This window comes from Papaver somniferum, unplaced genomic scaffold (genome assembly GCF_003573695.1).
Source record: "Papaver somniferum cultivar HN1 unplaced genomic scaffold, ASM357369v1 unplaced-scaffold_76, whole genome shotgun sequence".
Lineage (NCBI taxonomy): Eukaryota > Viridiplantae > Streptophyta > Magnoliopsida > Ranunculales > Papaveraceae > Papaver > Papaver somniferum.
The window spans coordinates 3,326,799-3,344,638 of NW_020650526.1; the positions used below are offsets into that span (position 1 = coordinate 3,326,799).

The following is a 17,840-nucleotide window of genomic DNA, read 5'->3' on the forward strand; positions in this document are numbered from 1 at the left end:
GTTCTAATAGAGTTCCAGTAAAAGAAAATAAAAAAGAATGATCTTAATTGTATCTTAAATTAAGTGTCCAACAAAAGAACTTCTCAAAATTCAAATTATGCTTAAATAAAGACAGAAGGAATAAGAAGTAAAACTTATGCCCGTGTACTTGAGGTGTAGGTAGTACAAAATTTGGAGGAACATTTGTCAATTAATTTAAGAACAAGGTGGGTATAACTACTAATTATAGCTTTATTATTTAACCGAAAGTCAAACACAAAGCTGTGAGTCAAACACGGTGACTTAAAATAGCAACTTTGACTCTCGTACATCTTCGTACTCCAAACAACAGTCAGTGTGGTATTTAGGAGTGAGGCCCGAGATAAAAACCATCAAATGTAAGAACTTAATGACAAGAATTACCTTTATAATCTATTTCGAAACAAAATGAGATGAAAAATGGAGCAAGAAGAAGGAGGAATCAAAAATGGTTTCAGATCTGGTTTCGGAGGGAAGTTTTCGATAGTTTCGGACTGAAAAGTAGTGTCGGTTAATCGAATAGGGAAGAAAACAAAAGGTGTAGGGAAATAGACGGAAGGATGTTTTGGACAGTTTAGGTAGAATGGGGTAAATGTGTTGGGTTTTTTTTGTTGGGTCTATTTTAGCTCGATAGGAACCCTTTTGGGGTTATAAAAAACGGAAAATGGGTCATTTGTCCAAATATTTTTAAACCACGGTTCAAATGGACGCGTAAAAAATAGTTTGGATGAAATGGTCAAAAAAAATAATAAGGATGAAACTGGATACATCCTGTGTAAATTAAAAATAAGAAAAAATATTTGAAAATGGGCAGGATGAAACTGGTTACATCCTGCCTATTTTTACATTTTTGTCCATTTAAACAGTATCAAAATCTAACTGTCCATTTCACCCAGGAATTGTTGATTCTGATCTTTTAAACCAATTTTATGTACAAAAATAAAATAAAATAAAATAAACCCCGAACACTAGCTTGGGAAATTGAGATAATTGGATCTTGCAAAATTTCAGCCATGCAGGCGTGGCGCACACTGACTTTGATGGTCATGCAAGTATGGGGAGACCCACAATTTGTCTTTTAACAATCAGTGAGCGGTACGTAGAGAGAGCCCGACAATGATAGATAGATCTTTACAAATTTCCAAAGAAGTACGAGTCACGAAAATTAAACAAAATGAAGCTAAAGTACCAAACAGACGGCGCAAAAATAAGATAAACAAAGGCTGGCAGGCATACAAAGTTAGTGAAAAGAATGAATCACTCACATGATGAAGGCAACCAAACAAGATAGTTTGCGATTCCCCGCAATTCAGGTCAACCACATCCATAGAGAAGACAATTAGGAAGTAGATGCGCTTGCATTGCATCCAAGCTAATCTTCTACTTGTCCTACCAATTAATGGCAAAAAGGTAAAGTCCAGTGAGAACAAGTCGGGTGAGGAAATATACTTCTCTTTTACTAAAGAGAAGTGTCATATGATTATTTTGTTTTATGCGGATTAAATACCTCCTTAGCAATCATGGAAATATATACTCCAAAGCTGTCCAAGTGAGCCGACTGATCGATGTGTAGGTTGTGATTTTAATGTTGAAAACTCATTTATGGTCGGCTCGGTGGATGTTTTTGGCTAGAAAGCGAGCCGACTGACCGATGTGTAGGCATGTAATTCCGTTTGCTTTTCTTTTAACTTCTTTTGATGACAAGTATAGCCGAATGACATTTAGGATTTTATATTCAAATGATGTTTTAGAAGTGACGCCACATATGCAATATTCACATTCACCATTAAAGAAGCTCCCAGGACATCACATGAATCTAGACCTATCACGATTGGTTGTTTCTCTCTTGAATTAAATTCCGATTTTGGATCAATTAATCATTAAGTTGGTTAAGCTGGTCCTTGTCTACCTATTAAATTTAAATTGGATTGACGGAGTAGTCATTTCAAAAACCAAGCTTAATACAAATGTCCCATTCAAAGATGTCCATCACTATTGCCACCGGAATGCTTGTAATATTGACTGATTATTGCCTTGTGCTATGTTTTCATCACTAGAAGATGAAATCTTGTTTCGTTTTTGTCGAAGAAAAAATCACTAGGAAAAATTGGAAAAAGTTTCCACCGGCCAGCAGGTTTCTTATTAAGTACAATTTTGTTTTAATAGGCTGGTTTCTATGAATAAATGTTCCAAAAAAATAGGTTGGTTTCCTAATTGGAAAAGTCAAATGTTACATTAATTTTCTGGGACCACTTTTCTTTTAATTTCTTTTGATGACAAGTGTCATGTGAACCATTTCACTTTACTTCTTTCTTTTGCTTACATGTGTCATGGGGACTATTTCCCATTATTGACAAGTATCACGAGAACCACTTTCAATGATTAGTTCTCTTGATTTCCTTAAATTTCTCTAAAAACAAAACCAGTCTATTAAAAAAGAAGGAAAAGAATACAATTTAGCATCACTGGATTGTCTAATGGGAGATGATTAGGGGATTAGAAGAGGGTTTAATTTAGACCTTTATTCTTTTCCCCATCTTTTTCGGTTGATTACTTAAATTTGTGGAGATGATAGACCGTTAGTTGAAGAAGCTACATGATGATTGACCGACCATTTTTAGTCTTTAATAAATAGAGACACTTTTATATAAATGTAAATAACATGATATACTCGATCCTCCTGACTTCTACCAGCGTCATATTTACATCCGTATTGTAATTTGTAAATGTTTAATTAAATTAAAAGGGATAAAAATAATTAGTAATAGAAATTAATAAGTGTCAAAAAAAAAAAATCCAGATCATCAAATATCATCCATGATTAGAAAGAAAAGTGCCCTGGGTGCTTTTCTTCTCACCCTTCTTTCGTTTGTTCTAAATTTGGATTCCTTAACGAGAAGAAGATAAAAATAGAGTAAAAAAATATAAAGTGAACACAAAATTGGTTAAAAAGACCAAAATAAACAATTCATGGGTGAAAAGGACATATATAATTTGATATTATTTAAATGGACGAGATTGTAAAAATAGTCAGGATGTAAACAGTTTCATCCTGCCCATTTTCAAATACTTTTTCTTATTTTTAATTTACATCACGATGCATCCAGTTTCATCCTCACTATTTTTTAAGTTTAAGCCAGGATAAATTCAATTTCATTATTGCTATTTTTCTGATGTCCATTTCACCCATATTAATTTTCACTCGTCAATTTGTTTTAAAAATATTTAGACAATTGACCGAATTTCCCTAAAATGAATCCCAACCACTCCAAGAGCATCTCTCGGTTTAAGGAATAACAAAATAAGCAGTCCTTTTAGCTTTGGAAATTGAGATAATTGGATCTCGCAAAATTGCAGCCCTGCAGGTGTGGCGCACACCGACTTTGATGGTCATGTAAGTATGGGGAGACCCACAATTTGTCTTTTAACAATCAGTGAGCCCGCCCGCCCGCCGGCCCGCCCGACAATGATACAAATTTCCAAAGAAATATCTGTTTCTCACGAAAATTAAATAAAATGAAGCAAAGTACCAACCAGACAGAGTGCAAAAACAAGATGAACAAAAGCTGTGAGGCATACAAACAAGATGGTTTACGGTTCCCCGCAATTCAGGTCAACCATACTATACTCATAGGGAGGACGATCAAGCAGCAGATATGCTTGCATTGCGTCCAAGCTATCTTCTACTTTCTCTACCAATTAATGGCTAAAGGGAAAGACCAAATAAGAACAAGTTGGGGAATATACACTGCTAAGAACAAGTGTCGCTAGAATTATTTTGTTTTATGTGGATTAATAACCTCTTAGTAAAACCGGCATCCGTTTTAGCAATCATGAAAATATACTCCGGAGCTTTCTTAGCTTAAACTGCTAAAAAAGTTGTACTTCAAGAAAACAATTTTTCCGCCCTATCACCTAGATTCAGGACTTTGCCACTAATTCTACTTACGTGAGTCCATTTTTATGCACACTCTTCTAAAAGTGTATATTTAAAATAATAATTTGATTGGTTAATTAATTGACGGATGATTGGATTATCTTCTATGTTTGGAATCTCGATCATCCTTATATAACTCTCAAATCACTTGCGTACTCGTTCGAAAATGTGCACAAAATTAGCTAGTAAAATTGTAACTGAGTTTGAAAAAGAAAATGCAAGTGTCCAACAATTGAGTTAGTCGGATGTGAAGCCTGGAGTCCCAATTTTATTTACACCGGGGTGTGAAATTATTCTTTTTGTTTTTTTTTCCTTTCTTTTGCCTAACTACGTGGATTTATAGGTAGCACGCTTTTCATTCTAAAGATAAAATCTCCAAAAAAAAAAATGAAGAAAGAAATAAAAGGTGTCCTAAGACTCTATCTTGCATTGCACCATTCTCTTCGTTTCTCGGTGAGAAAGGACTATCCAATGGTTGCATTGATGGTTCTGAAATACACATTTCATACTCCAAATCACAAGTCATGATTATCTCGGATGTCTGAAAATTAGAAGACCTAAATTATCCTGGCTAAATTGGGGCATATGCCATTTAATTGGGGCCTATAGCTACATGACAAAATAGGGTCATTAAGAAGTAATTCATAGAAACCCCTTAATCAACAATTTTCTTAATGGCTAATTTACCCCTGATTAATTAGTGTTAATTCGGGTGATTAGTGGTAAAATATAGTGTTAGATGTGAAATTAACTTGTGTTAATTAATTATCTGAACATGAAAAATTTGAAATCTTTTGAAGAACACCAACACAGAATCGGTATATGTTGTCAAAAACATATACCGATTGTAACCTCAAAAACATACAGAGATTTTTTTAAACTAGCTTCTACCCAGAATCGGTTTATATGGACATGAAAATCAACAGATTATCCATAATCGATTTATATTGGCATGAACGTAAACCGACTGTGGGAAAATTTTCTCCTTTTTATTTGTGAATTATGTGCTGTTAAACATCAAGTAAAATTAAAATTCATTCTATACCCAAGTTAATGAAATGAAATCGGTATGATTTCATACTCATTTTATGATCGAGTATTAACTGGAAAAAAATGGGTTAACCAGAATCGGTTTACACGATACATATGTAAAAACCGATTCCTCACATTGCACAACAGGAATCGGTTTATAAGAATGCTCATGTAATCCGATTTTAACAAAAAAAAAAAGATACAGAAAAATTGAGAACAACAATCGGTTTACTCGACACACATATAAAATCCGGTTCTAACATTATACATCAACAATCGGTTTTTATAAGTGCTAATGTAATCCGATTCTGGTTCAAATTTCTCGAACCAGAAAACATATCAAGGACAATCGATCTTTGTGGGCATGAACATAAACCGTTTCTATTTGCAATCGGATCACATATACATAAACGTTAATCGATTCTGATAAACCAGGAAAAATTTGATTTCAAAATTTTCAATTTTTGAGCAATTTTATGTTACTAAAACCTAGTTTATAGGATTGGGTTGAGAAGAAAAGAAGAATAATCAATTGAAGTCAAGATGGAAATGAATTTGATTTTGATTTTAGTTTTTAATTTTATGATTTTGATTTTAGTTTATAAATTTTATGATTTTGATTTTAGTTTTTAATTTTATGATTAGGATTTGATGCGGATAAATTAGTAGTATTGATATTTGATAGAGGATAGAATGATAGTTTCATCAAATTTAGACATCCCTTATCATTCTTTATGGGGTGGATGAAAAAATCCATAATCCCCAATTTAACCAGGTAAATTATTGACTTCTAGGCGCTAGCAATGAATATTTGCTTATCTTTGCCTTTCATTTGTAGATTTTTCTCATGCTGACGCCTATAATGGAGTGTCGGCTGTTCTTTGTTCAAAATTAATATGAAGATGTTTTTTTGGCAATCCATAATATTGTTGTCACCCTCTTGTCTTCAATGTAACTTTAATAATAAACTTCTAAATCTTTTAACCATTTTCTTAAGTTTAGTATATATAGTGCGTATTTTAGGACAAGCATACACCATGTTAAAAGAACAAATTTTCATTTTCGCATGTGCAGAAGGCCAAGTGATATAGTCGTATGAGTCTAATCTAATGGAATAGTATGGAATTCCGCAAAATGACCTTCTAAAATCAGAACTATTTAGAGCTGCACAAAAAAAACAAGCAAAACAAAAAAAAAAACGATTAAAACCGAGAAATCGAGCTGCATAAGAAGTCATATGCTATATTTTGATTTGTTAAAAAAGAAGATCGAAGATGGAAAGTGTTGTCGAACCGAAGAAAATAGAATCGAAGATGGATTGCTCGATAACGATTTTAGACTGAGTCTAATGGTGTCCAAGATCCAAAATTCTCACTGTTGGAGTGTCGTCTATCCTTGCACTATTTGCTTGATTCAGTATCTATTTCAGTTTGGTTGCATGCGAGATGGAAGCAACTTTGGCACGCCATTTGGAATGGCGTATCTAAAAAGCATCAAACGCCATTAGAAATGGTGTATTGTCACTACTTTATAGAAATTTAAATATTAATATCATATAGACTGTTGGATTCATAATTTTATTGGAGATCTAAAGGCGGATAATGATACGCCATTTCAAATGACATGGCACGCCATTTCAAATGGCGCTTTTACTTTGAATATTGAATTTCCACTAAACTTGGTCCTTGAAATTTGGTGACGTGGATCCAGCAAAAATCTTGAATCTTGCACTACCATTGGTCGGGTCGGTGGTTGTTTTCGGCTAGAAAGAGAACTGACTGATCGATGTGCAGTAAAATTATTTACTTTTTCCATTTATTATCTTGTGCATCCATGCAAAAAAGAAAAAGTAAAACTTATAGGTTAAAGATGAGACTAATTTATCAAAAAAGAAGGAAAAAAAAAGATTCTCTTGCTACAGAAAAAACGATAATCATCTATAGGAAACCTGAACATGAATCAGGGGAGGAGCCACATTGATGAAGAGGTGTGCAGTTGCAGTTGCAAACATGAGTTCCCAAAATTATCCATTTTTAGCCATTTTCGGCCATTTGCATCCCCAAATATGCTCATAGCTCACTTTGATTCCCTGTCGGCTCCTTTGTTCAAAACCTAGCTCCGCCCGCTGACATGAATACTTACTTCATTAGCTACAAAATATCCCTAGATTGACAACTCTTTCTGGAACTATAAAAACCGTCCAATTCCCTTCCGTTTATGCCTGCACTTCAAGTCTAGGTGGTACAAAATTTTGAGAAACACCTGTCAGTATATTTAATGACATGATAAATATAATTAAGGTGGTAATTATATAATTATCCTTATTCTGATTGACTTTCACAAATACCCTTGACATCTATAATAATACCCCTTCGGATTCAGAAGAGATTATTAATCCAAGATTCACCCTCCCCACATTTATTTCATTTCAATTTCATTTATTTCTTTCTTCTTCGCTCGAATCTCTCCTTCTCTTTCCACCACTTCTGCTACGAGCACCACCATATCTATCACCGTCATCGCCACCGCAACCCTCAATACCAACACCATCTTCTCCAATATTAGATATTTCAGATTCAAAAAAATTCTGTCACTACCGACGTCTTTTACTCCGGCAGAGAACTTTCTCTCCTTTTATTAAGATGAATATTTGATTCAGATTTTGGAGTTCGAGAGAGATTAATATTTTAATTATGCATTTTATTTTTTTGTATTAGTTTCTGGTGGTGGTAGTGGTGGTGACGGTGATTGAATTTATAAAGCTAGGGTTAGGGATTTGAGCTATTGGTGGTGGTGGTGGTGTGGTAACTAGTTATGATTTTGATTTTTGTTGGATACTTTGAACATGGTTATTAGTTTTATTAAAGGCTCGATTGCTTAATACAACGTCGTCGATTTTGATTGCTCGATCTAAGAAGTAACTAACATTATTATGGTGTTTTAAACTTGATTCAACCATGCACTTGAGGTAATCACTCCGTCTCTCAAACTTTCATTTCCAATTTCAATTGTGGGTCTGGTTGAGAGATTGCAACTGATGTTTCTTAAGCTTAAAAATCCTAACTGAATTTATTCTCAAAAACTGCTCCTAATTAAAAGGTGGTGGTTTTGTTGGAATGATAAAATTGGTGATGGAAAGCCTGAAATGTTGGCTATGGTGGGGTTAAAATGGTTCTGGTTATTGTTGTTGTGGTGGTGGAGATGTGTGATTGTTGGTGGTGGTGGTGGTGGAGATGTGTGATTGTTGGTGGTGGTGGTGGTGAGGTTCAAATGATAAATTAGTTACGAAAATAGTGGTGGATGGTGGTTCTGGTTGTTGTAATTGTGGAAATTGGATGTGAATTATTGGTGGTTCGGGAGATGGTGATTGTGTGGTTTCTTCAGGATACGTAAGAAAAGAGGTATACATTCCGGTTGTATGTTCATAATTTCTTCCATTGTTTTATTTTAGTCTTGTTGTTCATACCTTGCTGCAATTGCAAAATTGATGCATATTTCACTTTGTTTGAATCGCTTAGTTGCAGTGATGTTTCGGCCGTGAAGCACTTTTATTGTAATCTCTAAACAACGTTTCGTGTGCTGCTTTAGGTGAGTAAATTATTCCAGATCTTAGTTGTTGATGTTTCTTAGTACTTCCTTTTCTTGTTGAGTTTGCTATATAAACATGAATTTCTCACTGCCATTTACGGAGTGCACCAGCCAACTTTAAGTACTTTTACTATAACTAGGAACATGTAATGGATATGGGCAGGTGACTAATATTAGCTCTCCTATTCTCTCTACTGTTGAAAATTGATCATTGTAGTTTGTGCATTTGTCTTATTTATTGGTAACCTTGTCTTCTTGGTTCGTTTGTACTAATTTTAGTACGTCAATTTTATGGATCAACTTTGGTTGTTGACGCCAGATTTTGGGATCAACTTGGTTGTTGACCCGTTCATTGGGATCAATTTCCATTGTTGATCCCAGTGAATGGGATCAACATCCATTGTTGACCCAAAAAAGTTGGAGTATTTTTTCACTTATTGTGTCAACAAAGGAAACCGATCAACTTGTGTTGTTGACACCATCTTTTGGGATCACCTTTGGTTGTTGACACCATATTTTGGGATCAACTTCGGTTGTTGACACCATATTATGATGTTAAATTCGGTTGTTAAGGCCATATTATTTTTTTTTTATTTTTTTTATTTTTTGATTTTTTTCTTTGAGGATCGATCAACTTCGGTTGTTGATGTCATATTGTTTTGTTATGAGCTTTTGATTTTTGTTTTTGGGATCAACTTCGGTTGTTGATACCAGATTTTGGGATTAACTTCGGTTGTTGACGCCATGCTATTTTTATCTTTTTATGATTTTTGTTTTGGAGATCAACTACGGTTGTTGACACCGAATTTTGGGATCAACTTCGGTTGTTGACGCCATATTACTTTTTCATGATTTTTTTATTTATTTTAGTTTGAGGGATCAATTTCAGTTGTTGACACCAGATTTTGGGATCAACTTTGGTTGTTGACATTATATATATTTTTTTCTTTCTTATTTCTGATTTTTGTTTTTGGGATCAACTTAAATTGTTGACGCCACTGGCGGCGGCGGCGATGGTGATGGCGGGTGGTGGTGGACTGATGGTGGTGGTGGCTGTGAAATGTTAGATACAAATTTTTGTTGTATTTTGAAATAAAGAAATGTATTATATGAGTGAGGGTATTAATGTAATCTAATTTGTAATGGATAAAGTTTTTAAATGATAGGGGTATATTTATTTTTGTATAAGGTTATATTTGTTGGGGGTAAAAATTAAGGGTATTTAATAAATTTACTCATAATTAAGTAATAATGGTATAGTATTAGTACTGCAAGTCTAATACTAATGGCTTGATTACTCAACTGAAAATCAAACTCAAAGATAAGAGTCAAACACGGTGACTTAAAGTAGTAACAACATTGACTTTCTTACATCTTCCAGCAGCGGGATATTCAAAACACAGTCAGTGTGGTGGTATTTATGAGTGACATAGAATTCAAGTACTTAATGACAAAAATTACCAGTAATAAATTCTTTCTTTTAAAAAAAACCGAAACTATTTAGTTTCCTGTGTAAGTCAGAATATTTTTACAGCGTATGAAATGAATGAATGAACGAATGTGAATACATACAGTGAGGAAGAATTAAAAGCGTACGAAACTCAGTTTATCTTTATCCCTTTTCTCTTCTCTCTTTCATTATTATTATTAACTTTTTTCCTTCTAAATTTCAGAGTAACTCAATACTCTGATTCTAGCTAGCTCAGCTTCCCACCCTTTATCTTTTCCTTCCCGGCAAAAGAAGAAGATTCTTGCCTGCCCAGGTATTATTTTCTTTGTTTTCAGACATCCTTTTAATAATTTTATACAATTTAAATCATTCTATTCACAGTGGTATTTCTAATTTGATTTAAATGAGAAAATTTTGATTGTCATTCACTCATCATTCTAGTGTTGTTCTTTTTGGAGAAAGATAGTGTTTGTTTAATGGCTTTTTGAAGCTTAGTTGCAGTATACATACAGCAAGGAATTCAATTTTTAGTTGCAGAAAGTTTCTTCTTCTTCTTCATTTTCTGTTTATAGTAATTTTTGGTTGGTAGAGAAGGAATTTGTGAGTTCTGAGGGGATTTTATGTTATTGATGTTTTAGGAATTTGTGGGGAGGATCTGAAAGAAAAAGAAATGGAGGAGGAGAAACAATTAGATTTCAATGCACCGTTTTTATCAGTCCGGCGGTTTTCATCTTCTTCTTCACAGAGAAACAAGAATGAAAATAATAAGAAATCATCTTCAATTCCTACTCCTTATCCTTCTTATTACAAACCAGAGTTGAAGTCCGGGCCGATTAGAAATGCCGGTGCTGTTCCGTTCATGTGGGAACACACACCAGGTACACCCAAGGATGAAACTAATACTACAAATCAGGGCCTATTCGTTTCACCGGAACTCCGGCCAGCGGTTGCTCCGAAGCTCCCACCAGGTAGGGTGTTAGAAATTAAACGGCGGGAACCACCGGAGAAGAAAGAATTCATCAAAGAACAACAACCCAGGAATGAAGTAGTTGAGGTGCAGTCTCAAATGAAAAAACTTGTAACTTCTAACCGCCGGCGGGGGGGCGATAATAAGGCCAGTAAATTGGAGAATTTGAAAGATGTTTCGGTGATGGAAAACAAGGGTGCTTCGGATGACGACGATGCATTCATAGACGCGCAGGACACTTTGTCAAGAAGTGAATCGTTTTTCTTCAATTGCAGTATAAGTGGTGTGAGCGGATTAGACGGTTCGGCCGATGCTAAACCGCCTTCGGGAACATTTGCAACTGATCTGAAGACGAGGGATTTCATGATGGGTCGATTCTTGCCTGCTGCAAAAGCAATGGCTTCTGATACACCTCAGTACGCTCCTAGGAGACAAGCTGTTGCAGCGCGCGAACCGTCTCCGAGACGATTGCCCAGAGTGCTGATGAATGAGGAGAATACAAGTAATTTACTTCAGATTACGCCGTATGCGGAGCCAAAATTCGCCGAGGATGTAAGTGAGGATGAAAGCGAAGATGATGAGGATGATTACAGCGAGTCGGGGGATTCATTATCAAAAGGATGTGGGTTATTTCCTCGGCTTTGTTTAAGGAGTTCCGCATGTCTGTTAAATCCTATCCCGGGGATGAAAGTTCGCAGCCATGCACCTTTACCTTCATCTCGCCAGGTTAGCGCGTGGACAAGAACCGAAAAATCTCGATTGCAGGTCCGAAGCAACGATGAGGTAACATTACAAATCTCCTTAGCTATGTTGTGCAAAAATGTGTGCAATTTTATTTTTATTTTTTTTTGTTAATTTTGTGTTCTTGGCGCCTAGGGTGCCTTAGGCACGCCTAGCTCCTTAGTATTCGTTTGCATATACATGGTGCACCAGTGCATATCCTTACCGATGCGTATTTTGTTCTATATTTACACAGAAAAGATTGGAAACCGTCTATAAACACAAATTGATTACTGGCCTTCAACAAATTGATGATGAAAATAAGCTCAGACATGAATCCAATGAGCTTGTGTGCTGGAGTGGTTCCCAAACAACTGAAGGTTCATATAAGAATGGACTTTCAGGGGACGGCGGAATATCACCTTACCGAAATGAAGCCACACAGTCTCCCTTCAGGGAAGGAGCTGGTTTTCTTGGAGTTCCTAACCAAGTTGTGAATTCGAAGGATACACGTTTTGATCCGTATACGAAAGGCAGTCCAAATAAAGTAGTATCTCATCGAGGTTCAGGTTCCATGAGCCCTGCAGCTGAGAAAACACTGTATATTGATTCAGTCCTTTTGTTAGAAGCTCCTAATTCTTGCTCGAGTTCTTCAGATTACAAGGATTTCAAGGACAATGATTCTCAAATTGTGGTGAGAAGTCAGGGGCTGGAAGAGACTTCTCTTGCAGAATTGTTTCTTCAAGATAACAACGACGAGTTGGATGTTTCAAGGAAAGGAAGTGTGTCAGAGCCGAAATCGTCAGAGTTTGTTAGTAGTGAACATAATTTTTCCACGGATAAATCGAATCACGAAGATAACGTGGAGGTACTCAAAAAAGTTGATAATGCTGATGATGAAGCTAGGTTCTTGGTGTGTTCGAATGTGCCTACGGTTGGAAGCCTAGAGTTTGACAAGCCAGAGCCTGTAAGTACTGAAAATGAAGGAAATCTGAGTCTCGTTTGTTTTCTGGCTCCTCTGCCACCTCCCTTGCCAAAGTCACCTTCAGAGTCTTGGCTGTTGCGGACATTGCCTTCGGTTTCCTCGAGGAATGCTGCTCAATTCTCTAGAAAGCAGGCGCTTAGGAGATTCTCCAATGATCCCAAGTGGGAAACCATTGTTAAAACTTCGTATGTGAACAACAGCAACTCGCGATATTCTGAGGTAACCCTGTCACCCTTTACAATTTACTGCAATAAAATTAGATAGCTGTGGTGAATGACAAAAGTGCGTTAAAACGTTTTTTTTTTTCAAATTTGCCAGGGACTCAAAAAACCTGCAATGCAGTAATTGGAAACTTAAATGGCAGTGCAAAAGATCTGTTACATCTAGCCCCCAACCTCAGTCATATGCTTTGAACTCGCAGCTGGCAGTTTGATGGTATCAAAGGTAACACTAGTATTTCATCTTTGTTCCTTGTCGATGCTAATTATCATTCGGTTACATTAGCGAGCCTAAATTTAATTTCTCTTCATTTCAATTCTTATTGCAGAATAGGTTCATTTACATTCTCATTCTTTCGTTTTGGACACCAAGAATTCCAAATGGAAGCCGTGGGGTGACCTTGTAAGTCCAAATACCGTTTATTCTCCTCTTGTGCATCCCTCTGCTACCTTCCAATAGATACTAACCTCAGGCCACCCAAAATATAGTTTTGAGTACTAGTTACCAAATTCAAACATCTCTGTTTAGTGCTTCTATTTTTTCTTAGTTTCGATCATATTTGTAAATGCATCAGCAGCATCCATTATCTCCTCAGTAAAGAGTATATACCGCTGCCAATGGTAAATGTACATGTTTATCCTCAGTACTATTGAATCTCATGAAAAGCATATAGATAAAACATTCTTGCGTTTATTTGGTGTGGCGTTTGCGCTCGTTCATAGGATTCACCGGTGCCTGTGTCCAGGTAGGTTCTATTTTGATCTGACAACAAACGCCGTGTTTCTGAATCCTCCTGAAACACTCCAAAAATAGTATGACAACAACACGGTCGAAAACTGAGTCAGAGATTTTCATGATTTTTCGACTACAAAACAAACCAGTAAAATATCTGAAACAATTCCTGGACAAACATAAAAACAAACCATGGCTCTTGAATGACAAAACATAAAATGCAACTTTTCATCACATGATTCAGACAAATCATGGTCATGGTGGGTGACGAAAAGTGTGTGTGGGGGACCAAATAGTGACTTGCAGTTACTAGGCAAGGAGTAGTAGCATTTAACCAAATCATGTGATTGTTCGGAGTGGTTAGATCCAAACTTTCCAAGTGTTTGCCTGCCTTTATGAGTAGACATGGACTTGGTCTGGGCATATGCGGTGCTCTCTCTCTTACAAAACATGTACCTGCAGTTACCCTGCATCTTTTCCTATCTACTGCACCATATATATAACGTGATCGCTATTAAAACCTTGCATTTTTGCGAGTGTGGAGTATCAACTTTGGTGAAACTTTGCTGAATTGAATGTAGTTTTCTTGGCTTTAAAACCGGACGTTAAAATGTGCAAAATTTACTGGTTTTAGCTCAAATTATTGCCAGAAAGTGAACTCACAAGACCTCACTTAAGGGATAAATAAATGTAACATACTACTTCTTATTTCTTATTTTGATGGGGCTCTCTTAAGGCAAGTACTTACAAGATCTCACTCCAATGCTTTCGAAATAACAAGCATGGTCAGACCCAAAGTACTCAGCCTCTCACTGAAGCCTGCTGATTGTTATTACTATTACTACAACTGTTCCTCTGTAAACACCAAAGATTACTAGTACTACTGTTACGATCTGTATGTTGCCGCTGCTGTTGTTGTTGTTCATTTGTCTCTTCATTGGTAGGAAATAAAGAGAGACGAAGCGCTGAGTTTATTTGATCTTTTGTTCTAGTTGTTGTACAACTCTCTAGTTTGCTGCTGCTGCTGCTGCTGTTGTTGTTATTGAAGAAATCATCGCTATTTCGAAGATTCTGACTTAAACTCAGCTGCAAGTTTGGCATACTTTCTTGCTCTCTTTTATCTCCCATGCAACTTGAACTCATGATGTCAATGTTCTCCACCATTTCATCTCTTCGTTCCTTTGCTAGCACGGTTGTCAACTGCATCACAACCCAAAAAATATATTAAGTGCAATGTATGTTTTACGGAGACCTGGTGGCTAGTAAACCATGTTGGCAAGCAATCATCACTCATAAAACTTGAACTTTTTAAGAGCGGAAACACATGAGAGAGTGCAAGCTGATTGATTACCTTATCAAGCCCAAACTGTGGATGTTGAAAGCTATTGGAACTGATTCTATGATAGTTTGAGTCGGATCGAAATCGTTTATCAGTGTTGTTGTCGTTGTTGAGTTCCAAACTCAAGGAACTCATGGTATTGACAGAAGTCATCATTTGCCTTGGAGGCCATTTCTTCTCCTCAAGAAACCGATTGGGCCTAATAGGCCCATTCCATGATATTGCATTTCTTAAATCGAACAAGTGTGACGATATCTTCATGCCATGACTGGCTTGTTCTATTCCTATACCTTTGTCTGCTGCTTGTACTGGGATTGGTTTCATTCGATGATTGTTTTGACTGAATCCCCATTCTTGATGCCTGTTAAGAGACAGTGATTACGGTCACATCGAATTGATTAAGCAAATGAACTAAAAAGTTCTTAGTTTGCTGCATACGATTTCACTATTCTTAATTACCTTGGATAGCAGCTATCTCTGTGGTCAAACTGTTGTTGTTGGGAGAGGGGATACTGTAAATGATTTGGCGAAGTATCATGCATATTCTGGGCTTGAACAAAGTTCTTGTAGTTGTCTATTCTGAAGGGCTGCTGCTGCGGGTGGCTTGTTCTATGGTGGTGGTAGTACATTTGATCATGGCCTCCTTGCATATTCGTTTGAGATAAAACTGCACCAAGAAACATACTTAAATTCGTTTGTAACTTGAGCAAGAAACGTGATAATTCAATCGGCAATAACTACGTTGACTAGTAATTAGCAGTGTATTTTTAGTTTTTTGTTCAAATCTCTCTTATAAGAAGTTGTTTACTATCTACAAGCCCAGGTAACCGGGAGAAAGAAAAATCCTCGAGACTTCTTGGTACAACCACCAAATGTCTAGCCAACTCAAACGGTTAACACTTTAAATCACTTCTATATATTTGTCACTTTAAATACCCTCAACTAATAAATTTAAGTTGCTTAAAAAAAAAAGATTAACAAAAATGTAGCATATATACCTTGGCCACACTCATCAAGCTTTTTACTCCGATACATCTGGTTCAACAATCAGAAATGAGGGTTCAAGGATCAGACACAGTGCGAATATAATCAAACCAAAAAAATATTGGCAGAAAACGAACTCAAATTTTGATTATTTACTTCATCAATCATCATCGAGTAGATCTTCTTGTATACCTGCAAATGGCTTTTAACATGAGCGATGCTTAGTCCCTTGACATTCATTAACTGAAGAACTAATTTTGGAGTTGCTCCTGTTGATAACAAAACAATGGATAATTATAGAAAAAACAAAACAAAGGATTTTACACCACGGTTAGTAGTAACTGTGGTGTATTTGTATAGAGTATTTCTGATCGTGGTCTAAAGCCTTTGTATTTTTTGTTATTCAAAAATGAATAGGTGAATTGAAATTGATGATGATGATAAATGCGTGCTTACTTTCTTGACCTCCAATTCTTTCAACACAGTGTATAAAAGAATGATGAAGATCAGAAGTCCAACGAAGCCGAGGCATTTTGGATCGAACGTACTGTCGAACTGTCGTTGTTGTTGTTCTATCACTGCAGCTACCTGTTTCCACAGCGTTATTATTATTATTAGCTTCACTGTTATTGTTACTACTACTTAACGAATTTTCTCGCGTCATGGAATCGTTGTTCTCATCGTCTTCTTCTTCTTGATCAATTGTATTAACCATTTGATCATTAATATCTGTACTCATCATCATAGCATCTTCATTCAAATCAAAGCATGGCGACAATGACCTTTTTTTACCACGACGAGGAGGAGGAGATGTTGTTGCTGATGTGACTTGAAGTAGTACTTGATTATCACTCCAGCTGCTACTGTTTTGGTTTTCATCTTCACATATTTGTTCTTGTCTTTGTTGATCGGTTACCATTTTGATCTTTTTCGCTATAGCTCTTGCTGGTACCTAGCTCTATAGTCGAAGACTACCCGCGGCCACTTTCATAAATAAATATCATCAAGTTCTGCTGAGAGAGACAGAGAGAAAAAAAAGTTTTCAGAGTTTTACAATGAGTGAAGAAGAGATCCTATGTAAGTGGCAGCAGCTAAGACAAATTAAGAATATATAAAGTATGTAAAGAGAAATAATGCTATTACTTTCTTCTATACGTAGAGAAGAAAACAAACATGTCCATGAATTTTGTGCTCATGAATTTGCTAATAATATATACATTCTCCCTCTCTCTCTATATATATATCTATCTGGACTAGCTTTGAGAACAACACATTCTTGGACACCATCGTCAAGGGTTTTTTTTCCCCTTCTTTGATGGGTAAATTTTCTGTTTTAATCTTCCTAGCTTGGTAATTAGTTGTATAATATACTATACACTAGCTAGATAGAGGTAGAATGTTGTTTTGAATGAAATTAATTAATCTTTGAAAAAAAAAAGTTAATTATCTGTATAGTATATTAAGCTAGCTGCTTGGTTTTCTTCTTCTTATATAGTCTGCAAAATCCATGCATGTTATATGCAAACAAGATATCTAGGAGCAATAAAAGGGGGCAATAGTAGTAGTTTTCGATAATAACAAATTCATTTTAACCCCCATTCTATGTCTTGTCAGAATAATATCAAATCTCTATGCAACATTTTAGAAAAAAAAAACTGTGTAACTTAGAAATCACAATATGGAGATTTTTGTAGGGAAATTTACAATGAAATAATGCTCAAGTTCATTCATAGATTGGCAAAGGAAAGATGCATATAATGTAGTACGTACAATTAAAGAGCAATAAGGAACAAACTTTTATGCCAAATCAAGGTTCTACAGAAAGCCCATGTAGTAGATCAGATTGATCATGATCAAAACCAATGCCCT

The 17,840-nt window shown here is 35.9% G+C and overlaps 2 protein-coding genes and 1 long non-coding RNA gene across 6 annotated transcripts; 2 read left to right on the forward strand and 1 right to left on the reverse strand.

The window, feature by feature from the left end:
* Positions 1-7,458: 7,458 nt before the first annotated feature.
* LOC113344393 lies at positions 7,459-9,763 on the forward strand. The gene is made up of 4 exons (XR_003357791.1): positions 7,459-7,955; positions 8,087-8,388; positions 8,506-8,575; positions 9,643-9,763. It is a non-coding gene; the product is annotated as an uncharacterized LOC113344393 (long non-coding RNA).
* A 405-nt stretch (positions 9,764-10,168) lies between these two features.
* Positions 10,169-13,559, forward strand: LOC113344425. Of its 2 annotated transcripts, none has more exons than XM_026588397.1 (5): positions 10,169-10,338; positions 10,664-11,775; positions 11,969-12,916; positions 13,016-13,141; positions 13,250-13,559. In XM_026588397.1, the coding sequence occupies exons 2-4, from the start codon at positions 10,696-10,698 to the stop codon at positions 13,040-13,042; spliced, it is 2,055 nt and encodes a 684-aa protein (XP_026444182.1). In that variant the 5' UTR covers positions 10,169-10,338; positions 10,664-10,695; the 3' UTR covers positions 13,043-13,141; positions 13,250-13,559. The 2 variants fall into 2 exon arrangements, with proteins under 2 accessions (XP_026444182.1, XP_026444181.1); XM_026588396.1 differs by having other exon boundaries at positions 10,170-10,338; positions 13,245-13,559.
* Positions 13,560-14,268: 709 nt separating this feature from the next.
* On the reverse strand, positions 14,269-17,196 carry LOC113344461 (protein kinase 4-like). 3 transcript variants are annotated; one of them, XM_026588430.1, is made up of 7 exons: positions 17,115-17,196; positions 16,428-16,984; positions 16,128-16,240; positions 15,986-16,022; positions 15,447-15,654; positions 15,000-15,348; positions 14,269-14,848 (listed from the first exon to the last, which is right to left on the reverse strand). In XM_026588430.1, exons 2-7 carry the CDS (start codon positions 16,888-16,890, stop codon positions 14,450-14,452), a joined length of 1,569 nt encoding a protein of 522 aa, XP_026444215.1. In that variant the 5' UTR covers positions 16,891-16,984; positions 17,115-17,196; the 3' UTR covers positions 14,269-14,449. The 3 variants fall into 3 exon arrangements, with proteins under 3 accessions (XP_026444215.1, XP_026444217.1, XP_026444216.1); XM_026588432.1 differs by having other exon boundaries at positions 16,164-16,240; positions 17,115-17,192; XM_026588431.1 differs by lacking the exon at positions 17,115-17,196 and having other exon boundaries at positions 16,428-17,017.
* Between the last annotated feature and the right edge of the window lie 644 nt (positions 17,197-17,840).